The sequence below is a fragment of the Erinaceus europaeus genome, chromosome 1 (genome assembly GCF_950295315.1).
Source record: "Erinaceus europaeus chromosome 1, mEriEur2.1, whole genome shotgun sequence".
NCBI lineage: Eukaryota > Metazoa > Chordata > Mammalia > Eulipotyphla > Erinaceidae > Erinaceus > Erinaceus europaeus.
In genome coordinates this window covers 200,318,794-200,344,711 of record NC_080162.1, presented here as the reverse complement: position 1 = coordinate 200,344,711, position 25,918 = coordinate 200,318,794, and the positions used below count along the sequence as shown (strand labels likewise).

Below are 25,918 nucleotides of genomic sequence, written 5' to 3'. Positions count from 1 at the left end.
AGCTTGGCAGTGGCTCACTCAGAAGAGTGCACATTATTCAATACAATCTTTTTAATTTTTTTGGCCTGAGGATGAGAGACAGTTAAGGAGACACAATACAACTCCACCACTAGTGAAGCTACCACTCTGTGGGAATCTCCCATGTGGTAGTTGGGTGCTTTACCTGGGTCCTTCAACATGGCACCGTGGGCTCAAGTGGGTGATTATCTCCCAGGCCCTACTGTTAGTTTAATGTATAAAAATAACATGGGTTTATTGGTCTCTGCCATGAATTGGACATGCTGAAAATAACATAGGTTTATTGGTGCATCTCTGCCATGAATTGGACATGCTTTCTGTAAACGACTTGAACAGAAAATTCTTCTAGATTTTGAAGGATGAATCATGCTTTTCATCACAGATTCTTTGAAGTAAAAAAAAAAAAATAACAAAACTGTTACACATTGTGCAAGCGTCCTCAATACCACCCATGGTCTCTCAGTGATGCACAAGACTCAGTGGTTATGTTGCCAGTCAAAACAACTTATTATAGATACAGTTTAAGATCAATGAATGTGAAAGATAAAGTCAGGGAAGATTAAAGTAGACAGGGAAAAACCAGGACATCAGATGCAAACTTCCAGTCGAACAGACATTTAATTGTTCCAAAAGTAACATGGGACAACACGCACAGAATACTGCTAACCAGAGAAACTCACGTGATACATGATGTCCAGGGTTTTTATTGGGTTTACTCTTGTAGATGTGTAGTCCTGCATGACTCTAGTTTCCAGCTTCTCCAGAGACCAGAGACACAATGCATGGTGGCAGGCTCCCATATTAACAGACTATTTGGAGTATCTCGACACCCCAGGTAAACAGAGCTGAGCATCTGAATCAGGGTATTCCAAGAGTTTAGAGATGATCTTCCAGACTCACCTTTAGTGTGTGCAAGGTTTCAGTAAGCCGTAGCTGTGTAGCTGCATAGATCTCTGCTTCTTCCTTAAGGCTGCAGCACTTGTAAGGGTCCCAGCTGCCTTGTAAGGGTCCCTAAGGGCGTGCTGTAAGGTCATCATGTCATTTGCTGGTGAAATTCAGTCAGCCGGTGCGGCCCAGAGCCAGGATTACCACCCCCACCCCCATCACAGCAGCTTGCGGAATCTGAGTTCACTGTTCTGACTGCTTTGCTTTCTCTACATTCTGCCAGTTGGGTTTTCCTTCCATTTGCAGTTAGCTGTGTCTGTTATGTTTTTATCTGGCATCTCTATGAATCTGGAACTATGAGATGAAGGTGGTTATGACTGGTACAGCTTAATCTGCTTGAGGGCCCTGCAACAATCTTCACAAAAAGGGGAAAAAAAATACCATGCTGCTTAAGCTCCTTTTTGGAACTGTTCCATGTGGACAAATTCAATACTTGATATACTCTGAAAAGCAGATTAAATGGAAAAAAGATATGAAAATGCAATCAGTGGAGGCCTCTGTCACTCTAGTGTATTCTGGAGTGTTTCAAGTTGATGACACTTAACTACAGGGCAGAGTTAACTCCCCACAGTAAATGCTATCCTAAGAACTGCCTTTCTGAGTTGAGAACTAAGTTGTAACTCAGCTCTAGGATATGTGCTGCTGCTTCTTGCTCCTTTTCTCTTTACTATTTATTCCCTATGACATCTGTATCATGTAAGTGCAATTATTTGGTCACCACATAAAATTTCAATATCTAACTAAACTAAGTTAATATTCTACAGCTGGGGAAACAGCTCAGCTAGAAGCGCTATGGACTTGAAAGTCTGAGGCTCCTAATTTGGTCTCTCAACCAGCATGGACTCAAGTGGTATTCTGGCTTTTCTCCCCCTTTCTCTCACATAAAATCTTTTGTTTCTTTCCTTTTTCCCTCCCAAGCAGCGTTTTTTGTTTTAACAGGAAACCTTGTTTATCTGGAAAGAACGAGTTGGCTTTCTCAAATACAAAGGGTGTATATAAACTAGGACAAATTCCATTCAAGAATTGAGTATCTTCACAGACAAGACAGTGCAGTAATACCACATTAACCTCCCTAACAACTTTAGGAAAGACCTGTGCTCTGGTCTGTGGATAGTACTATATGAAGCTCTTTCCACACTGCAGTCATTTTCTTTTCCCATTGCTACAACACCTAACATGATACTGTGCCCTCTTTGTAGAACTGGAGAGACGATATAATCTGATCTTTGTTTATAGGATTAGAGAACAGTAGCACTGCAACAGGAACACAGGGCTTCTAAGATCAATACGCTTACACACTCACGAATATGTCTGTAGTTCACTTCTGGTCATAGCACTTTTCTTCCTAACTCATGGAAAGTCTTTTTTGCATTTGGCACTTTATCTTTTTATTGTAAGGAAAACACATTGGAGATGTAAAAACATGATCTATTTTTTAGAAGTAGATTATCAAGTAGATTTTTTTTTTCTAAAGTGATCTGAGAACATGATAGGTATTTGAAAAGAGATTTATTTGAGAGAGGGAGACGAGACAGACACCAGACCACTGCTTAGCTCTGGTAGATGGCGGTGCCAGGATTGAATCTGGGACCTCAGGATGCAAGTCTGCTGGGTGAGGACTTGACTTATCTCTCCGGTGCTCATGGCCAGTATCTTGAAGAACATTTCTTCTGGTTAACTTTGCATCAGGATTATTTTCCAGTGAGTGGAGGGAACTCTAATTAAAAATGATATTTTATTCTTCTAATAGTAATCTATTATGTTGACAAGATAGCTCACCTTGAAGGATGCTTACTTTGCTTTGTATAGAGCCCAGGTTCAAGTTGGTCCCTTCCACACTGGGGGAAGCTTTGGTACTGTGGTATCTTTCCCTCTTTCTCTGGTTCTTTCTATCTGAAATAGCCCAGAGTGGTGAAGCTGTGATCATAACAAAATACATAGATATTTGGAAAAAAAATCATGCCAGACACTTGAACTTAAAAAATAACCTGTCCCTGTCCTCAAGGGGCTCATAATCTAAGAAAAGACAGATAAATGAATATAATACACTTAGGGCTAGTCATAGTACTAAGTAGTTGGGCAGTTTATTACCACACGTCACATTTGTGGCAGAGAGGAAAAAGACTAATTTTACCTAGGAAGTTCAAGACACAGATACTATAAAGACTTGATATTTGAACTCAATTTTGAAGAATGCATTATTTTCTGAGTGTTTAATGTGTGCTTGGTAGTATAAATCATTCATCTGGGTTATCTAAATCTCATTACAAAGTAGGATACAGGAAACCACATTTTATAGATGAATCCAAGAGATTTAACCTAGAACTCTATTAAATACTACGCTTTACTGTCATACATAAAAGTTTACTTAATAAAATTGAACAGTGGACGGAGTCAGAGAGGTTAAGTCAAGAGCAAGTCAGACAGCTTCAGGATTTAGTCAGAGGTTACATGATAACAGACATTTTTTTTTATATTTCAAGGGCCAATCTGTTGTACCATCACATTTTTCCTGAAAATGTTACTCTCCTTTAACACCCTTAAACACTCCACTGGCACTGAGAGTGCCACTCAACGAGTACAGCACAAGGACATAAACATTACGCATGGGCCCGTATTTCAAACAATACAATTTTCAAACAATATAAATGTCAGTGTTTCATAGACAGTAAAACAGGTTTGCCAACTTTCACAAGCACTGCTTCTTACACACTCCACATCTATTATGTACAGAAATAAACACAAGACGCAATTTCAAATCCACATATAGCAAATGCATCTTTCAAAAATGTGTGCTCTGGCTATCTCTAACCCTTCACATTCTGTATACTTTTTTCCTGTTATATCTATGTATGGCTACACTGAGTTTTCTAAGCACTCATACTTTGTTTTTTTCTAAGACTGTGCTTGGGAGTCTGTTGCCTGCCTATCTGATATGACTGAGATAAGGCAAGTCATGGTTTTACACATAAACAGTACAAACTATTGTCTGTTCAGTTTGAACGCTTTGTGAAAATAAAGTTTGAGCTACTTCCTTAGGCTACTGATAAACACTTATTCTGACTGTAAATGTAAATTCTATTTACTTAGTGAAGCTGGGATCTCACACATATACAATTTCACCACACTGGGCTGCTTTTTTATTCAGATAGAGACAAAGAGAAGGAGAAAGATAGCCACATGGAACCACCAGCAGTACCAAGGCCCCAGGCTGCACTGCATGATGAGTAGGACACCTGCTCTCCCTGCTCAGCTATCTCTCCAGCCCTGCACATACTTTTAGTACATGCTTTAAAGATCAAAGATGGAAGAGCAAGACAGCTCACCTGGATAGTCTCCTTCATCTTAGGTGTGACCCTTGACCCCCACACCTAGGGAAGCTTCAGTGTTGTGGTGTCCCTCTCTCTCATTCATTCTATCTGAAAAAGCTTGGAGTCCCTGTGGTGAGGGGGAAAGAAAAGATTCAAGGAAGGTGGACAATGACTACAACTGACTAGGATTCTAACATAGATGAACTCTGCTGATTCTAACATAGATGAACTCTGCTGAATGCTAGTGTGCAACTATGATCTCTTGTTCGGGTTTAGGCTTAACATACACATGGAGAGAATAGTTAAGTGATTTTTCTTTTTCTTTATTTATTTCCTTTTGTTGCCCTTGCTGTTTTATTGTTGTAGTTCTTATTGTTGTTGAATAGAACAGAGAGAAATGGAGAGAGGAGGGGAAGACAGAGGGGGAGAGAAAGACAGACACCTGCAGACCTGCTTCACCGCTTGTGAAGAGACTCCCCTGCAGGTGGGGAGCTGGGGGCTTGAACTGGGATCCTTTGCCGATCCTTGCGCTTTGAGCCACATGCACTTAACCCACTGTGCTACCATGTGACTCCTATATTTCCCAATTTAAAGGCTCAACTAAAAATTCCATTTATTCTATAACAATAGGAAATTTATTTTAAAAGAAGTCAGCACACATAGCAATAAGGGCAAAAAGAATCATTTACTTGGTAGTACATAAATTACACTTTTCATAGTATCCAAAGTATGCTTTCAGAACCACACAAAACCTTTCAGACAGTATTGATGCTTCATTCTAGATGAACTACATTTGAGGATTTCTTCCACATAAATATGTCTGTATTTTTCTTAAAGTTTATTTATTCTTATTTAACTGGATAGAGACAGAGAGAAATCAAGAGGGAAACGGAAGATAGAAGTGGGGATAGGGACACCTATAGCATGATTTCACCACTCATGAAGTTTTCCCCTGCAGGTGGGAACCAGAGGCTTGAACCTGGGTCTTTGCACATGGAAACATGTGGCCTCAAACAGTTATACCACCACCTAAGCCCCTGTATTTCTCCCTCCCTCCCTCCCTCCTTCCCTCTTCCTTTCCCTTCCCTTCCCTTCCCTTCCCTTCCCTTCCCTTCCCTTCCCTTCCCTTCCCTTCCCTTCCCTTCCCTTCCCTTCCCCTCCTTCCTGAAGGTACCTCAAACCCATATTCTGGAAATGGTATTTTCAAGTGTCCAGGGTACTACTTCTAAATCAGAAATGTCCATCAAAAGTTGACTACAAGCAACTTTTTCTGAGGTTGTTTCCTCAACTGTAAAGTGCACTAGTAAGAGTAACCATGAGGCACTGCTACAAAGATAGGATGACAACTATACCAAATGGTCAAATCTGCACTGCAGCAGGCGTTTCATACACACTGGCATCTATGAATAAGCAAGAACAACAACAAATGGATTTAGATAAATGGGAAATTAGAGGACTATGCCAGAACTAAGATCATTCACGCCAAAACGGAGAACTGACAAAATAGTTTTGTGATTAAAAAATTAACCTGAATAAAATTCCTGAAAGTCATCTTTAATATAAAAGGACTGGAGTCTACTGGAGCCGACTTGGAGACTCAGAAGGGAGAAAGGAGGCATTCCAAGGAGTGGGAGGATGATGGGAAGGTTGATGAAGGGTGGAGTGTATTACATCTTGAGGAAATATACCTTGGTGACAACTCTGTAAATGAACACTGTATTAATAAAGTGAACTGTGGGCCAGGTGGGAGCACACCTGTTGGAGCACACCTATTACCATGGCCAAGACCCTGGGTTAGTCCCTGCTCCCCACGAGCGGCAGGTGGGGTGAAAGCTTCATGAGTGGTGAAGCAGGTCTGCAGGGGTCTCTATCTCCCTTCTCAATCTCTGTCCTATCAAGTATCATAGAAAGGGAAAAGGGAAAAAAAAAAGTCAATCTTTTAAAAAAATAAAATAAAAAATGAAATGAACTGAAGGAGGGAGAGGGAAAGAAAGCACTATTTCCCCCACAACTATGGACATCTAATCTTTGACAAAGGGGCCCAGATTATGAAATGGGGAAAGGGGAGTCTCTTCAACAAATGGTGTTGGAAAAAATGGGTTGAAACATGCAGAAGAATGAAACTGAACCACTGTATTTCACCCAGTACAAAAGTAAATTCCAAGTGGATCAAGGGCTTGGATGTTAGACCAGAAACTATCAGATACTTAAGAGGAAAATATTGGCAGAACTCTTTTCTACATAAATTTTAAAGACATCTTCAATGAGACAAATCCAATTACAAAGAAGACTAAGGCAAGCATAAACCTCTTGTCCTGGTTTAGGCTTAACATACACATGGAGAGAATAGTTAAGTGATTTTTCTTTAATTTGATGTGGTGGAACTACATCAAATTAAAAAGCTTCTGCACAGCAAAAGAAACCACTACCCAAACCAGGAGATCCCTCACAGAATGGGAGAAGATCTTTACATGCCATACATCAAACAAGAGATTAATAACCAAAATATATAAAGAGCTTGCCAAACTCAACAATAAGAAAACAAATAACTCCATCCCAAAATGGGGAGAGGACATGGACAGAATATTCACCACAGAAGAGATCAAAAAGGCCAAGAAACACATGAAAAAAATGCTCCAAGTCTCTGATTGACAGAGAAATGCAAATAAAGACAACAACGAGATACCACTTTACTCCTGTGAGAATGTCATACATCAGAAAAGGTAACAGCAGCAAATGCTGGAGAGGGTGTGGGGTCAAAGGAACCCTCCTACACTGCTGGTGGGAATGTCAGTTGGTCCAACCTCTGTGGAGAACAGTCTGGAGAGTTCTCAGAAGGATAGAAATGGACCTACCCTATGATCCTGCAATTCCTTTCCTGGGGATATATCCTAAGGAACCCAACACATCCATCCAAAAAGATCTGTGTACATATATGTTCTTGGCAGCACAATTTTAATAGCCAAAACCTGGAAGCAACCCAGGTATCCAATAACAGATGAGTGGCTGAGTAAGTTGTGGTGTATACACACACACACACACACACACACACACACACACACACACACACACACACACACACACACACTGGAATACTACTCAGCTATAAAAATGGTGACTTCACCATTTTCAGCCGATCTTGGATGGACCTTGAAAAATTCATGTTAAGTGAAATAAGTCAGAAACAGAAGGATGAATATGGGATGATCTCACTCTCAGGCAGAAGTTGACAAACCAGATCAGAAACGAAAACACAAGTAGAACCTGAAATGTAATTGGCATATTGCACCAAAGTAAAAGACTCTGGGGTGGGAGTGGGTGAGTTTGGAAAATACAGGTCCATGAAGGATGATAAATGACATAGTAGGGGTTGTCTTGTTATATGGGAAACTGGGGAATGTTATGCATGTACAAACTATTGTACTTACTGTTGAATGTAAAACATTAATTCCCCAATAAAGAAATAAATAAAAAAAAAACAGACAAACAATACAGTAATTTTAAATCAAGTGAAAAGACACAAGCTGCTGAGAGCTCACAAGTTATGTGGCAAATATGTGACCCAAGTTTTCGCCTGGCTCTCACCTCACTGAAGGAAGCTTCAGAGCTGAGCTCTTTTTCACTTTCTCTTTTTAAAAAAAAAGCAAGGGAGTTGGGCGGTAGCGCAGCGGGTTAAGCGTAGGTGGTGCAAAGCGCAAGGACTGGCATAAGGATCCTGTTTGAGCCCCTGGCTCCTCACCTACAGGGGAATCGCTACACAAGTAGTGAAGCAGGTCTGCAGTGCAGGTGTCTTTCTCTCCCCCTCTGTCTTCCTCTCCTCTCTCCATTTCTCTCCATCTTATCCAACAATGACATCAATAACAACAACAATAACTACAACAGTAAAACAAGGGCAACAAAAGAGAATAAATAAATATAAAAAAAAAACGAAAGCAAAACAAATCTCACATGACAGATTAGGAGAAAATAACTGCAATACATTTAACAAAGAAAAAGTCCTTAGAGTTCCTAGAAAGGTTACAAAAAAATAAAAAATTAATCCTCTCCACCCTTAGAGAATCTAAGTCCATAAAATTTACATGAAAAGGTAGCAAAGAAAATTTCTCAAACTAAACCCTGTCTCAAAATATTTTCAATAAGACAAAACTGAACATTGCTTAATAGTCTTTAAACAATCACACTGACAAAAGCAAGGGGAAAGTCACAACTTATATAAAGCAGGTATATCTTTGTCCCAAGACAGACAGTTAAGAAGGCAAACATTCTACTAAGACTTGGATTCTTAGATTAGTTTTTCCTTAGCCTCTCAGGAATAATGTGTATTAAATTATAAACATGCCCTTGGGACTTATTCTTGGCCATAAAATTAAAGGGAGGTTAAGACTAATATAAAGCAGTAATCCTAATGTATACATATTTGAAAATCCTAAATATGAAACTACTGTTGGTTTCATGATGTACTGGTAATTTTATGCAGAATTAGAAGCTATAAAAAACCAAAACACCTTTCTATTAAGCCTGAATTTGAAACTAGCATATCACCAGTAAATAACAGAAACAAAAACAAAAATAAAGGAAACTAACTTTAATACTAAGTCATTAACAAGGAAGAAAGGTTACATAGTTGGTTGCTTATAATTTTGCATTGATTATCACCTTTGCCTTTATAAAAACATATCATTATTTAAAAAAATAATGAATATAAAAGGCAAAACTCATGTATTACAGAGTTCCTTACCTTAACTGACATTTTTTGATTACTTAATTCCACAGAAGATATTTGTTTATAAACAAAGTTCAATTACTAAAAATCGGTGCGATGAGAAAGACATAATAGAGGGAAAAGTTAAATAATTTATGTTAAAAACCTCACAAATAATTAGGGTAGAAATAAAACCTACAAACTTTATTTTTAAAAAATTTTCCAGTAAACGTACAGTTGATTTTTTTTTTTAAATCAAAGAATGCATTCTTCTGTGAGGAAGTAGGAGATAGCCTACTATACCTTAGAATGTTTCAACTGTACTATGAGAGCTTGCTTGGGGGTTCTAGCAGGGGAACACAGCTACTCTTACACCTCTTGACCAAAGACTGGTCTGTCTCTATTTGGGGAAGGCTGTCCTCTTCCACGGAGTGCGCAGCTTTGGGAAGGATGCACAGGGAGCGGTGAGGGAGGAAGGGGACACCTGCCCAGTTGGTATTAAACACAGGATCCGTACTCAAATTTTCATGTAACTATCATTTTCACATAGTTTTGTTTCCCCCCTAAGAAACAAAGTAAGATAAAGCTGTAGCTATGATGGCTGAAGATCCTATTACATCACCAGAAAAGCATGAAATATAACAAATAACGTTACACAAAAGAAAAAAGAACAATGAGTAAACAATCACCAAAAAAACAAAACAAAAACAAAAACACACACTAAACTGAACCATTTAGTAGCCTATACCACAGAGTGAACTGAAGATTTTTAGATATGAGATTATAAAGGGAAAGTTTTGTATTTTATTCACTGATGTTCAAAGGTGGAAGTCCCAAATAACCATAAGAACTGAAAAACAGGTAATGCAACAGGTTAAGCGCACATGGCACGAAGCAAGGCCTGGCTTAAGGGTCCTGGTCTGAGCCCCCGGCTCTCCAATTGCAGGGGAGTCGCTTCACAAGTGGTGAAGCAGTTTGCAGGTGCCTGTCTTTCTCTCCCTCTTTCTGTCTTCCCTGTCTCCATTTCTCTCTGTCGTATCTAACAGTGATGACATCAATAACAACAATAACTCTAACAGCAACAAAAGGGAGTAAATAAAAATTAAAAAAAGCTGAAAAAAATTTAATGAAAAAAATTTCATTAAATTATCTTTAGATTACATATTTCATAATGCACAGAAATACTTGGGTTATAAATTTAAAAATCTGACAATTTTCAATGACTATGTGGAGCTGAAATGTTTTGCATCAAGTACATAATACAACAGTTCACTCTTAAGAAGGACAAAAAAAAATCAGTGAATAAAATATAAATAAATAAATAGTAAAGCAAGGCTTATTACCCTTTCAAAAACAAATCTCCATGCCTTTATTTCACATTTTTATTTAACTGTGGGCTTCACATAATATGCAGGCATTTTTCATAGGAGAAGCAGTAGACATAAATTCTAATTCTCAATTTCAGCACAGGCAAGAGTTTATACAGACTTACAAAGCTGAAAGGATAATGTATCCTTCAGGACTTTTGGCTTTATGATTGTTTTTACTATACAGAATGTATAGTAAAATGAAAAGTAAAGTTATTATACTGAATTGGAAAACAAAGTTACAGAAAATTAATACTAAGTATTTTTAATAAAAGCATATACCATGAAAGTATCATTTAAGCCTAACAAAATGTATCTAAAACTTACTAACAGATACTATCAATAGTTTATCTTTAAATTACTGAGAACAGTATGGCACAGTTAAATCTGGGGAAAGAAACATGTTTAAAGATAGTAGCTATCACTTATCAAGAACTCAGTATGCAATAGGGCCCTGGGCTGCATGTTTAGCAGCAACAAACCTAGTATGTACAAAGAATCCTTCCAACCCTTTGCTTACATGAACTCATTTAATCTCATAAGAATCCTACCAAGTAGGTAATGTTACAACCCCAATTTAGCAGGCTGTGAAAACTACAGAACAGGGAAATTAAGTCACTTCCCCAAAGTAACACAACCAGTCAGTGGCAGAAACAAGATATAAATTCTAAATGCTTTACCCCTAAATTTTAGTGCCACTGAAGATTAAGCCATTGCTATTAAATATTTATTGCAAAAGCTAGAACAGTAATAGCTATTTTAAACACAAGTATTTAAAAAAAACTTTGATGTTCTTTATTTAAATAATAAATGTAAGAGGTAGTGATGGCTTTAACTATATTTACATCTATAAACCATACACAAGATTTACTGACAATGCACACAGCATTAAAAACAGAGTACATATTGAGTACTTAACCAAACAAGCACTATACTAGTGAGTCAGTTCATATCCATAATGCAAGCCAATTCTCACAACTCTGAAGTAGGTATCAAACTTATTCTGCAGTTGAGAAAAGCACTGAGATATAAAACAATGTTTATTCTCTCCTCCACATCCCATGGTACATCAACTACAGCTGCAAAAATCTAGCTAAAGAAAACTCTTGTTGAAGCAAACCAATTATCTCAAATTTGACTCAATTATCAAATGAATCCATTCTTTCGACCCAGTTCCCAGAATCTTATGCCATGTTAGTGACAATAACACAACTGAAAATGACAGTAATGTCAAGGTACAGTATTTTTTTTTTAAATCAAGTTTCTGTATCTGATTCTTGCCAAATTCTTTGTCAGTGCTAACAGTCGCTATTCCAAGTCAGCTGACGTAAACATCCACCTCCCAGCCAGTCTCTGTGTAACAGCTGAGTGTAGGATGTTTACATGAACTGAGACTTGGATTAAAGTGGGACCTTCAATCCCCTTGAGTTTTTATTGGTTCTTTTCCTGGCACTCAAATACATATTAATTAAAATTTTTATTTGTTTGTTTCTAGGGTTATTTCTGGGGCTCAGTGTCTGCACTACGGATCCACTGCTCTTGTGGACATTTTTTCGAGTTTTTGGATAAGTCAGAAATTGAGAAAGGAGGGGAAGATAGGGAGAGAGAAAGAAGATAACACACCTGCAGACCTACTTCACTGATTGGGAAGTGTCCCCCTATAGATGGGGAGCAGGGGCTCAAACCCAGGTCCTTGTGCATTGTAATATGTGCACTTAACCCAGTGTAGCTAAGCTAAGTGTTGACTTGGAAGATATTCTGAGACAAAATCTCAAGTAACAGAAGTGACAGAAGTGACATTCTTTTCACTGAAATAACTGATGGCAATATATCCATTCAATGAGTGAAAAGGCTTTCACTAGAGTGACAGAGGGCCAGAGTTATAAGTGCTAATGCAAACATGAAGGCATGTTGGAGTTTTTTTTTTTTAATTTTTTAAAAATATTTATTTATTTTATTTATTCCCTTTTGTTGCCCTTGTTTTATTGTTGTAGTTATTATTGTTGTTGTCGTTGTTGGATAGGACAGAGAGAAATGGAGAGAGGAGGGGAAGACAGAGAGGAGGAGAGAAAGATAGACACCTACAGACCTGCTTCACCACCTGTGAAGCGACTCCCCTGCAGGTGGGGAGCCGGGGTTCGAACCGGGATCCTTATGCCGGTCCCTGTGCTTTGCGCCACCTGCGCTTAACCCGCTGCACTACAGCCCGACTCCCGGCATGTTGGAGTTTTAAATTCACTGTGACCGCTTCTGGGTCAAGGAAGCCTCTGACTGTGGTAAGGTGTGTGGATGGAGACCAATGAGGACATCTCCAACAATCTCAGACAAGAAATTTGTACAAAAGCATACCAAATTGGAAATAAACTCGATAAAACAATTTTATAGTTACTTGTTTTAAAAAGTAAACTGTAAGTAAATTCAAAGCAAACACTAAGGGGAGAACTGTCAGTTTCAAAATGGTGTTCAGTAACAAAAAAAATGTTCTGCTTTTAATATTACTGATCATTACATCAAAAGTATCCTTAAATAATACTGAAGATTTTCCAAGTCAATAAAGACCGCACACTTCTCACTAAATATTAAGCAAGAGGATAGGCTCACTGGAAAATACTGATGATCTAACATTCTATGATATTTGTTCTAAATAATCAGTTGCTAAGTTGGCAGGCCAATGGTAAGTCTGTGGTGCTTTAGAATTAAAACAAAGTCATGTACAAATAACACCATCAATAAGGTCACCATTAAATCCATCTATAAAGAAACTGTTATTACTCAGCATATGGGGGGGGAGACAATCCTTCTCACGAAGCACCATTATACAAAATATGAGGAAATGAAAAGGCAAATGATGACCAGAAAATACACTTACTGAACAAAGACAAAACCAATGTGAGAGCTGTAAATAGAGGCAGTGGCTGGAAGTTGTGTGATTTCTCAGAGAATTCTGATGAGCAGTTATGCTCAGCGTGGGGTACATGGAAGCTAGGTGTGCTCAAAGACTGGAGAAAGCAGTTTCTGCAGGGCTCTCTTCGCTACAACGAAAACTGAAATCTCAGGGATGTTTATTTCTGTGTATTGGTGCTGAATTTATTCAGAATGTTGACACAACTTCAAAAACATATTAGTCTCTTGAGTTGTTGGTAACTTAAGTTTTAGCCTGCTTGGAAAGACAATAAAGAAAAAAGTTTACTGACAGGGTCAAACAATATTTTTTTCCCATAGAAGAATAAAAAATGAACTAATTTCTCTAGTTTCGAGCAGCAGTATCTTAAACCAGGGGAACTCAGACAGTATCTACTTAGGGACACCCTGCTATTAGCACAGTGGCCTCACTCACTAAACTCCTAACACACACACACACACACACACACTCAAGAGACAGCAGTGTATGAAGGAATCAGGGTTTCTCTGCTCTCTTGCACATTATGAAGTCTTCCAAATACCAGTACGATTATACCAAACTGACGCCCGTGAATAGCTGGTAGCCGCAAACATCTGACTGAAAGCTTAGCTCTATCTTACAGCTTCCAGTCGGGGATGTTTACAACAACCGACTTTCTGACTTGGAGGCTCTATGGTGCTTGACTGATAGCTATGACATCTTGGAACAAAAATGATAGTTAATTCTGTTAATAAGCAAGAGAGCAAGTGGTCCAGCTAATACAATTCTTTCTAATTACAAAGAAGATATGAATCATAGATTTATCGTGACATCATCCAGCCATCTACATGAAGATAAATTGTTCTATGAAAATATACAAAAACAAATTATTCTTTCAAAACCAGTAATGATAGAATGACAACCCAAAGATTTATAGTGACCATATATCCAACCCCATCCCAGTTTATGCTCGTGTTCCTATAAGCATTACTGAAAAATGAGTCCTTTTGTTAACACAGGTTAAGATTGCTAAAATAGTTTTTTTTTTTTTTTTTTTAAGATAGACAGGCAGACAAAGAAACCACAGCACCAAAATTTCCAACCACTGTGGTAGGGCCCAAGCTTGAATCTGGGTCATGCATCTGGCAAAGCAGAGCATTATCCAAGTGAGCTATTTTGCCAGCCCAACATAGTGGGCTCAACATAGAGTGTTAATGTGTTCTTCCTCCTTACCCAACTGATTTAGGCTTTGCTTCTAAAGCAACACACTGAAACCACTGCTCAAACCATTACCCTGAAAGATTAGTTGGGATAGAGCAAATAAGTACTTGAGATGCAGTAAACACAGATTTCCTTTAATCTAAAACATGTAAAATTACTTAAGAAAAAAAACAAAAAAACTGTAAGTCTACAATTAAGTCAAAGCGATTCCAGGCAATGAACATGTCAGACAGGAGTGAGCACACACCCGATATGACAACTACTAAAATTGATACTGATAGATGCAACTTAAAAAAAACTTCCTAATCTCAATTTAACTTAAGAAACTGTGATGCAAAGGACTTCATCAACTAATAACCCCTATGATAATATTTAAAAGTTGCTTTCTAAACTTTTCTTTAAATGTTGTGAATAACTTTGCCCATTATAGAAATGATGCTGAGAATAATGAGGCAAGTGTGTGTTGTCTCTATGGATACAAGATGACCTTTATTGTTTCTGAGGACAAATAATTAAAAACCATCTGTGGCTACTTACAACAAAGACAATTCACGCTGTTCAACAATTCAAACTTCCAGATTCAAATTAGATAAGAAAAAAAAAAGGTTATTTCATGCTTAGGTGGGCACATGATACTTGGCTAATTAGGATGCCACACATTAAGTTGCAGTGAACCAATTATCACAACTTTGTCCTTCAATTTCTTTCTGTTCTGTTTAATATTTTTAAAAGTTGAAGAGACAGGTATTTTAAAAGTCAGAGATGCTATATTTAAAACATACATCACAAAATCTTTATTAGAGAATTCTGTCAAATCTTGTACACCTGTTGGTTAATATTTTAAAAATATTTTTATTAGTGATTTAATATTGATTTACAAAACTGTAAGACAATAAGGGTATAATTTCTCACCACCAGAGTTGTATCCCCATTCCCTCCACTGGAAACTGTAGAGTTCTCCAAGATCACAGATACAGGATGACAATTATTTCTATATCTATCTATGTATCATCCCATTTTCTATTTATCTATCTGACCATTTTTTCCTATGGTGTTGCCTTCTCTTCCTTTCTAAGTCATATCTATGACCTTCTCAGTGTCCTCCCCCTCTCCTTGTCTCTCTGGGTCCTGATGGAATTAGAGTTCAGAGCCCTCAGGTCATCTTGCCCTAACATTTACCCCTCTGGAAGTATGGATCAAAATTCTTTGTGGGGTGCAGAAGGTGGAAGGTCTGGCTTCTGTAATTGCTTTTCTACTGGGCATGGGCATTGGCAGATCGACCCATACTCCCAACCTATTTCTCTCTCTCCCTAGTGTTGGTTCCATTCTCTTGAAGATATTGAAAACTGTTTAGAAGTTGGGTAAGTCAATTATAAAATGCCTTCTGAATCACAAAATCTTTTGAAGAATATTTAATTATAACATAGGCTATATTTCATAACATTCATAATTTAATTTATAATAAAATATACAATAGACAAATCCAGTCTAGTGAGGATGGAGCTGAAGCTATACTTGACTATCATACACTCTTACTACTTAGTATTAGAACTCTGTTCATATATAAACTTTAATAAATGGGCAAAACATGTGTAGTATCTATACAAACTAGTGTCCAGACAGAGGCAGCTGTTAATAAACTGTGGGCTAGGACAGAGATACTCTGCAGAAACCAAGAAGGCTCATCCATCTCTCAATGTCTGCTGTGTCACACTGGACATGGATACTGTTACACCACAGATCCTTCCAGGACAATGTTGAAACAGATACCTAAACACATCTCTTTCAATGTAGCAACTCATAATGAAGATATTATCCACTAGAAGCCAGTTTTACTGGATTTAGAAAATTTCACTAGACTATAAGAAATAGTTAACAAGTTAATAAACTAAAAAAAAAAATCAAATCAAGGAAAATTTTCAGTTGGTTTAGATTTTGCATTCTCTAAAATAAATATATTAACTTGTTGAGTCTCAGTGGAGCTTATGGAGTTACTCAGAGATCTTGATCCTAAATATTAAAACAGGAAGGAAAGTTAGGAAGGTAGCTGTAGTAAAGAAAATTTGTTTATTGGGAGTAACTACCCATTTTAGACCTTCTGTCTATAAAATTCAAACTGACTATCAAATACAAGTCTGCCTAAGAACATCAATGTAAATCATCAAGATATATACACATACAATGTATGACTTTTCAGTTAGTCGTTTTTCTAACCTTGTACCCCCATTTTTATCACCTCTAGTAGGGTTAAGTAATTTTTTTGTGTTGCATGAGCACAGGTTAGAAACACAATAACCGGGAGTCGGGCTGTAGCGCAGCAGGTTAAGCTCAGGTGGCGCAAAGCACAAGGACCGGCATAAGGATCCCGGTTCGAACCCCAGCTCCCCACCTGCAGGGGAGTCGCTTCACAGGCAGTAAAGCAGGTCTGCAGGTGTCTATCTTTCTCTCCTCCTCTCTGTCTTCCCCTCCTCTCTCCATTTCTCTCTGTCCTATCCAACAACGACAACAATAATAACTACAACAATAAAACAACAAGGGCAACAAAAGGGAATAAATAAAATAAAATAAAATAAAATAAACACAATAACCCTTGAGGTAATTAGTGCTTACACTTGGAAGAGAAAAAACAATTTCTACACAGTCTGAATAAAACATCACATATACTCTCACAGCAAAATATGTGATTTAAGACAGTGGTTGTCAAAACATGGTCCTCAAATCAGGAATGGATCTGAACTATATGCAGAAACTCACTAGACATGCAGTTCTTACCTTTCCACAGAAAATCTACTGGATCAGAAATTGTTGAACCAAGCTTTCTAGGCGATTGTGATGCATGCTAATTTTTGTTCATAGTTCCAATAACAGGCCTAACCTTGTGAAGTCTGAGAAAGCAGTACTGCTGACATGCTAACAACTAGCTCTGCTGGTAGTTAGGGTAGGGTCTTTCTAGAACTTAAAGGGTTCCCTGAAAAAAAAAAATTCAGTTTTAAAAACAAGACAATGTTGGGCAAATAAGGTCTAACTGATCACCCTACAAGATCAAAGCTGAAAAAGTTATTCACCTAGGGTGGTTTTGCAAGAGACTGAGAGGTCCCAGGTTCAGTCCCTTGCACCACCATAAAGCAGAGCTCAACAATGGGAAGAAAGGAAGGAAAGTAGGAAAGAAAGAAGGAAGGAAGGGAGGGCGGGAAGGAGGGAGAAATGAGAAAAGAGAGAGAGAGAAAGAAAGAAAAACCTGAAGGGGGAAAAGTAGGATAGTTCAGTGTTTTTAGCAAAACAATAGTTAAAAAAATACAGGGCAGTAAGGATTTCTTTTTTTAAAATAAACAGAAGTTGAGAAAGAACAGAAAGGGAAACTAAAAGCAGGATTTGACTAAATCTGTAGTAGGGCACCAAAGTAAAAACCCTGGGGTGAGGGTGGATATTTGGCTTCCCAGAGAGCAGGGATGGGACACAGCCTTTTGGTGGGGGAAATGGTGTTTATGTACACTCCTATTAATTTGTAGTCATATAAATCACTAATTATTATGAGAGGGGAAAAACTGATTTTATGTCTCAAACTTTTTGAAGCACAGAGTATTTTTAATAAATAGACTGAGTCTTTGATATGTTGGCTCTCTAAAGTCTAAACCAGGGAGAACAGAAGCAACCGGGGGCACAGCTATATACAAATAATGTCAAAGGACATAAATTATGGTGATGTTGGGTATCATACAGCAAATTCTAACAAAGGGATTTTTCAAAGTTAACTGAATTACTAAATAATGTGACTATAACAATAACTATCTATTGTCTTCTTGAACCCTAAGACAGCAGGAATCTCACATTTTCTCTATAGAGCCTATATTTCCCCCAGTCTTGGAACCTTTAGGGTGGGGCGCATTTTCCTGCATGCTTCTCTCAGTTCATACCAAATAATAGTGCATCCGCCAATCCCAACCTAATCAACACAAAGAGTACCACCTCAGCATGCTTCACTTCAGACTGTGTCCAGAGACATCAGGCATGGAATGTCAACCCTTCAGCCTCATTACTCGGGTGAGACCTTTCCTTTCATAGGATTCTCTAATTCCATTCCAGGAGGTTCACTTCCTAACAAAGTCCCCAAACCTAGATATAGACCAGGTCCGCTGAGATAGAGCATATGTCCACATGTATCCATAAATTAGGGCAAAATACATACCTGAAAGCAAAAGTACACAATAGTCTGCAGTGAGTCAGTATAAAGTCCCTAATGAAATAGTATCTAATTAGGCTTAGATACCCTCCTCACCTACTTCCCATTACAGTTCTCTGACTCACTCCAAAGCTAACCTTAGCAAAGTAAGGACTACAAATGCTGAATAAGGGCAAGAGAAGAGACTGGCATACTTTAATGATGACTCTTTAGTCACTATCAGGCCACCCCATCAGCTGGGGCCCTATTCGGGGAGTCCTGAGATTCCCAAACCGACTTGATGGGTCTAGAACTCAAATCCCTCTCTCCATTGTTACTGGTCATCTCTATCAGGAACAACAAAATAGATCCCTTTATGGGCCCCCCATAGGACCTTGCCCTCAACTAGGATCATCCTCGGATGGGAGGATGGAAAACATACTCTGTCTTCTACCTGAGGAAGATGGGTCGATATTGGGGCAGCTTGGAATGCTCCTACTCATGACCACAGAATGTGAGCTCAGATCTATAGGGATACAGAGGTCACATAGGCTCCTAAGTTGAATATGGGCCCCAGATCAAATCAAATTGATGGGATTTACAGTCAACAATATTTATACACCTTTCCCATATTAGAGAGTTACTCTCTTCCCTGATCCAGCTTTCTGTCCCTTTTCCAGCCAAGACATCATCTCCCCAGAAAATAACTTGGATCCATCTGCATATCAGAGTTCAGGCTCAGAAAAAAAAAGAAAACAAAACAAAAAAAACTAGTATAGCCACAGGCCCTTTGGAATATAACTTCAATCTTTTAGAATGACTAACACACACTTTGGAGTCTACCACTGTTAGAAAGGGATTACATGCATCCTTAATACCATGATTTTCTTAATATTTAGAACTTCATGAATGGGGAATTTCACTTGTTTAGATTTCTTTTTTTTTTTTGGGGGGTGGGAGTTCATCTTATTATAATAGTCTATAGTTAGGAATGTAATGTTGGGTAATAGCTAAGAAACTAAGTCTGTTGTCTGATCAGACAGGAACTAGGCCAACACTGAACTCTGTGGCTTTATGAGAGTAACCTCACTCTCATTTCTGTGGTGAGTTTCCCACCTGTAGAATGAGAATTTAAAAGCCTTGTATTGTCGGGTTATCATGACAGTTGACTATAACATGTAAAAAAAAAAAAACCTCTTCTTTGCAAGCCTAGTCATACAGTTTTTTCTATTTTCTAAGTCTTTTATTTCATCTTTATAAACTCTGTTCATCCTTCAAAGCCCAGTTTGAATACTAAGTCTATGAATACATCAATAAAACTACTTAATTAAGAAGGTACTACAGATATTAAAATAGTCACTACTCACAGAGTGTTTACCATGTTCAAACCAGTTTCTAAATGCTTTACATCAACTGATCTAATCCTAACAACCATGCTAAGTAGGCACTCGTCTTAAATAACTGAGTCCTCCCAACAGCCCAGCAAAGTAGGCACCAGAACTGTCCTCTTCTTACAAACAAGGAGCCTGAGACAGAAAGCAGTCTGCCAAGTCCCACAGTAACCAGTGGTAGCTCAAAGTTCCACAGCCACAGCCCATCTTACCTGTGCTATATGGCTTTGATGTCAACTGAGAAGGATGCGTAATTACTGCAGACAGCTAGCAGTTTTATAATTAGTATAGCTAGAAATATTTTCTATATAAGCTAAAATCATTCACAGTGGATGAGTTAAAAAGTTATATAAGGGGAGTCGGGCAGTAGCACAGTGGGTTAAGCGCACGGGCCGGCATAAGGATCCCAGTTCGAGCCCCTGGCTCCCTACCTGCAGGGGAGTCGCTTCCAAGCGGTGAAGCAGGCCTGCAGGTGTCTGTCTTTCTCTCCCCCTCTGTCTTCCCCCCTCTCTATTTCTCTATGTCCTATCCAACAACAACGACATCAATAACAATAATAACTATACAACAATAAAACAAGGGCAACAAAAGGGAATAAGTAAATTAAAAAAAGTCATATAGGAGGGAGTCAGGCAGTAGCGCAGTGGGTTAAGTGCAGGTGGCGCAAAGCACAAGGACCAGTGTAAGGATCCCGGTTTGAGCTGCCCGCCCCCCGACCTGCAGGGGACTCGATTCACAGGTGGTGAGGCAGTCTGCAGGTGTCTATTCCCCCCCCCCCGTTTTCCCCTCCTCTCTCCATTTCTCTCTGTCCTAACAACAACATCAATAACAATAATAACTACAGCAACAATAAAAAAAACAAGGGCAACAAAAGGAAAAATAAATAAATAAAGTTACATAGGCTCCTAAGCTGAGCATGGGCCCCAGATCAGATTGATGGGTTTTATAGTCAACAATATTTGTACACTTTTCCCATATTTGGGAGCTACTCTCTTCCCTGATCCAGCTTTCTAGCCCCTTTGCCAACTATGACTCCATTTCCCCAGATAATATCTTGGGTCCACCTGCATATAAGAAGTCAGGCTCAGAAACAAACAAACAAACAAAAAACCTAGTATAGTCATGGGCCCTTTGGAATATAACTAAAATAGGCCTAGTAACTATCTACAAAAGGGAGATCTCCCCAACTCTTCATCTGCACTATTCCAGCCTTTAGGTTCATAATCAGTCAACAATTTGTTTGGCTTTATATGTTAACTCTTTTTCAGCCACCAGGTTCCAGATGCTAACATGATGCCAACTGGACTTCCCTGGGCAGATGACCCCACCAATGTGTCCTGGAGCCCTGCTTCCCCAGAGCCCTGGCCCAGTAGGGAAAGAGAGAGACAGGCTGGGAGTATGAATCCACCTGTCAATACCCATGTTCAGCGTGGAAGCAATTACAGAAGCCAGACCTCCTACTTTCTGTACCCCATAATGACCCTGGGTCCATCCTCCTAGAGGGATCGGGAGGGGATGGGATACGGAGCTCTGGTGCTGGGAACTGTGTGGAGCTGTAGCCCTCTTCTCCTGTGGTTTTGTCAGTGTTTCCTTTTTCTAAATAAAAATTAAAAAAAAAAGTTATCTGGGCCTTACACATGTAAGTTTTGCGGTCTACTGTGGTGCAACCTACCTGAATTAATTACATTCTTTTAAAATTTTTGGCCACTAGGGTTATCGCTGGGGCTTGATAGCTGCATGCTGAATCCACTCCTCCTAGTGGCCTTTTCTCCGCCTCCCTTTTCGTATTTGATAAGACAGAGATAAATGGGGGAGAGACACAGAGAGACAGCTATAGTACTTGCCTCACCACTTGTGAAGCTTCTACCCTGGAGATGGGGACTTGAACCAGGTTTTTGAGCATGGTAGTGTGCAGATATGAATTTATGTATGGCTTTCCAACTGGTTAATGATTAGCCCTAGACTATAAATGAAAGGCATGGGGGGGGTGAACAGGAAAGCCCAACTAAGCCGAGTCATTTTTTAGTCATCTGACCACCCCATCTTGTACTATGAGTGTCTTTAGTGGGATTTAACTTCATCGGCAACTGTTTGCTTACTTGTGTGCTTTCACACTCAGAGGACTACTTGATTCGCCTCCATCCCTTCAGCTCATAAGTGAATGGAGGCTGGCCACGCAGCTCTTGGATAGTGTGCTGTTTTGTCTTGTGTGAGGCCTATGTCCACATGGAAGGAAGCGTTGGTGCTATAACCTCTTTAACTCTCTGATTTTCTGTGCCTAGGGAAAGAGAAAGTGTGTGGGGGGGGGCAGGTAGGTGAATGCAAAATAGTACAGGTGTAACAAAAGAGCAACAGAGAAGAACGTGGCCAGCTTCTGTCCCTGTGGTTTCCTTGTTTCCAAATTTAACAGTAACTGAGAGAATAATAAAAAGCAAGTTTATTGCTCTGAGCCTGCACAACAAATCCATCACTCCAAGCAGCAAATCCCAGCCCCGCCCCTTCTTCTTTGATAGGACAAAGAATTTGAGAGGAGAGGAAGACGAGACACCTGTAGTACCTGCAGTACTTGCTGAGTAAAATTATAATGGGAGCTATTCTGTTTAAAAGCATTATTCCAGGCTCTTTACACAAAGCATGCATCTCATCTAACTTCATGATGGCTCTATGATGGTTGTTACTACATTTTAAAGATCAAGGAACTGGGGCTTAGGAATGCTCAATGACTTGATCAAAGGAAAAAGACAAAAGGCTGATCTCTAAAACAGGAACCTGTATGTTTCTCCCACGTTATCTGTGTGTGAGGTATCAATATATCAATTATGCCACTTATCTATAGGTTCTAGACCATAAGTGCATCTCCATTTTTAATCTGTAAACATTTACAACTATACTTTAGGACTTCTGGAGTCGTGGCTATTGAGTAGGAGCCATTTCAGACCACTCTCCTGTGAAACAAGAAAATAAGAACAACAACAAAACGAAAATATAACCAGGATTTCTTTAGAAACTCACTAAACCATAGCCACTAAGTCGAAGATGCTACTGTGATTCCATCCTAAACTCCCTCGGCAGATAACATCACCTCCCCAGTTCCCTACCCCACTAGGGAAAGATAGAGACAGTGGGGGGGGGGGGGGTAGATTGACTTGCCAACACCCATGTCCAGCGGAGAAGCAAGTACAGAAGCCAGAACTTTCACCTACTGCACTCCAAAAAGAATTTTGGTCCATACTCCCAGAGGGGATGAAATGATAAGGGAAAGATGATCAGAGGGCTCTGAACTCCAACTCCATCAGGACCCAGAGAAGAAGAGGGAAAAGGAAGGACATTCGGCAGTTAGTAATAGGTACTATTACTAACTGGTACTAATAATAGGTACTAGTAATAGATGCAACGTGGAAAGGAAGAGAAGATGGGACCATGGGGGAAAAATGGTCAATATATACAGACAGTTACAGAAACAATAGTGGGAGAACTACTACAGTTTCTAAAGGAAAGAATGGGGAGACAGAACTCTGGTGGTGGGAACGGTGTGGAATTGTACCTCTGTTATCCTGTAATTTTATAAATCACTAATAAAAAAATCTTATCCCTTTTTAATTTGATAGAAGAGAAACTGAAGGAAAAGAAGATAGAGAAGGAGAGAGACAGAAACACCTGCAACACTTTCGCACCACTTGTGACAATTTCCGCCCTGCAGGTAGGGGCCGGGGGCTTGAACCTGGGTCCCTGAGCATGGTAACATGTGGGCTCAACCAGGTGCACCAGGAAAAAAATTTAAAAAATGACTCAAGTCAGGTAAGATTTTAATAAACAATAGAAATGAAACATTAATCACATTAGGAAGTATCTAAAACAATTGAGAGTAACCTCAATGTAAAATGACAAAACAAAAATTCATGGGCTACAGTTAAAAACAAAAGGACTAGTGAGATAACTCACCTGGGAGGGTGTCTGCTTTGCCAGGCATACAACCCAGGTTCAAGTTCCTGGGAGTCCTACCAGCACTTCCTTCAGGAAGCTTCATGCTATGGTCTCTACCTGGGGGTGAAGCACTGGCAACAACAAAATGAACAAAATAAAACAACAACAAAAGGATAACTTGTGAAGAAAGCAACAACTGGAAATCAAATCAAAATCTCCTTAGTTTTTAAAGAAATCAATAAGTGTACTCTAAAGTTCATAACATGCATAGGATCTAGACTGGCCAAAACAAGAAGCCAAAAACTGGAGGAAGACTAATACTATTTGGTTTCAACAATTACACGTGGCCATTGGGCTGTCGGGAAAGTATGACATTTTTTTGTTTTCCAAAGGCCATTTATTTATATGAGAAATAAAGACCAGTCGATGACACATCGCTCGTTGTGTTCGATAGCGTTTTGGCCATCTTTCCATGAGCTGCATAATTCCTCCTTCACAGAAGAACCTGTCTCTATTGGCAAAAAACTGAACAAGGTGCTGATTTACAGCATCCTCTGAATTGAGCATTATCCCAGGCAGAGTTTTTTTTTTAAATGATTTATTTTTATTTATAAAAAGGAAACACTGACAAAACCATAGGATAAAAGGGGTATAACTCCACACAGTGCCCACCACCAGATCTCCATATCCCATACCCTCCCCTGATAGCTTTCCTATTCTTTATCCCTCTGGGAGTATGGACCCAACATCATTGTGGGATGCAGAAGGTGTAAAGTCTGGCTTCTGTAGTTGTTTCCCTAGTGAACATGGGCGTTGACAGGTCGATCCATGCTCCCAGCCTCCAGGCAGAGTTTTGAAGAAAACCAAGCAACTGGAAATCTCACAGGTCAGATGAGCATGGTGGGTGTGGCAACACATCCCATCCAGATTCCAGTAACTTTTCACAGGTGATCAAACCTGTGATCTCGCCTTGTAATGGAACACAACTCCTTTATGATGACAAACAAGTTCTGGATAATGGATTTGTTCCAACTGTCCCATGGCTGACGCACATATTAAAACTGTTTGTTTAGTTCCTTGGTAGGAGCCCGAGAAACACGACACCTTTAAAACCCCACCACACTGACAGTGTAACTTTCCTTTGATGAACAACTTCTTTTGATGTTGCTTGAGGTAAATCATCCCGTCAGGACTAAGACTATTTGTCCGCTACACTGTTGTCAATAATCCACACCACATAACTGGCTACCACTCACACTTTCTCACCTGTAGTAAGCATAGCCCAGATGTTCATCCATGCTGTCAAATGAACTTTTTGACTTCATGAGGAACTCAATCATCAAGCTTGCTTACATATCCTAGCTTCTCCAGGTGGGTGTGGACACTTCAGTAATGATGGCTCCTGGTTCTGCAGTCTCTAGAGCTGTGGAATGTGGGTTGGACTCAGTCAATGTCTTTTTTTTTTTGTCATCAAGTCTGGTGGCCCTCCCTGACCAAGGAGCGCAGCTGGGATAAGAATCACCTACGTGGAATTTAATGAACCATCACTGGCACTGACGTTCTTACAGAGCACTGCCGATGTTAACTACGCAACTTTTCATTGGCTTGATGTGTGTTCTTCTCTTAATGGAAGTGAAATATGGGGAAATTACAGTGTGGTCTACCATCTTCAACTTGCTATAAAGGCTCCAAAGTTCAACCAAATTGCTCAATTTTTTTTCTTTGAACGGAGCTAGAACTGTCTGTCACATGGTATAGCAATAACAGCTGTGCATGACTCTAAGTGCCTCCAAAATGAACTGAAGCCTCCTGTTGCAAAAATGCTTCGGGACTTTCCCAACAACCCAACAGTACTTAACAGTGCAGTGTTGGTGTCAGGATCAACAACACCTAAATAAAACGAATCAGAGCCCAAAAATGTACGACTGCTTTTTTAAAATAAAGAAGCAAAGTCAATTCAGTGGAAAGGGGATAATTGTTCAACAAGCTGATGCTGTAC

At 39.2% G+C, this 25,918-nt stretch overlaps 1 protein-coding gene across 5 annotated transcripts in view; it reads right to left on the bottom strand.

Moving 5' to 3' along the window:
* Positions 1-617: 617 nt before the first annotated feature.
* The window catches only part of LOC132541277 (spidroin-2-like), a 39,792-nt gene continuing 14,491 nt past the window's right edge, over positions 618-25,918 (bottom strand). For 2 of the 5 annotated variants that reach the window (XM_060201037.1, XM_060201027.1), the window contains one exon: positions 618-1,406. In XM_060201037.1, the coding sequence (XP_060057020.1) occupies positions 1,353-1,406 (54 nt within the window). In that variant the 3' untranslated portion in view covers positions 618-1,352. Of the gene's footprint in view, positions 1,407-23,937; positions 24,051-24,650; positions 25,343-25,918 lie in introns of those variants that run through there. The other 3 variants (XR_009552434.1, XR_009552435.1, XM_060201031.1) reach the window with 3 other exon arrangements.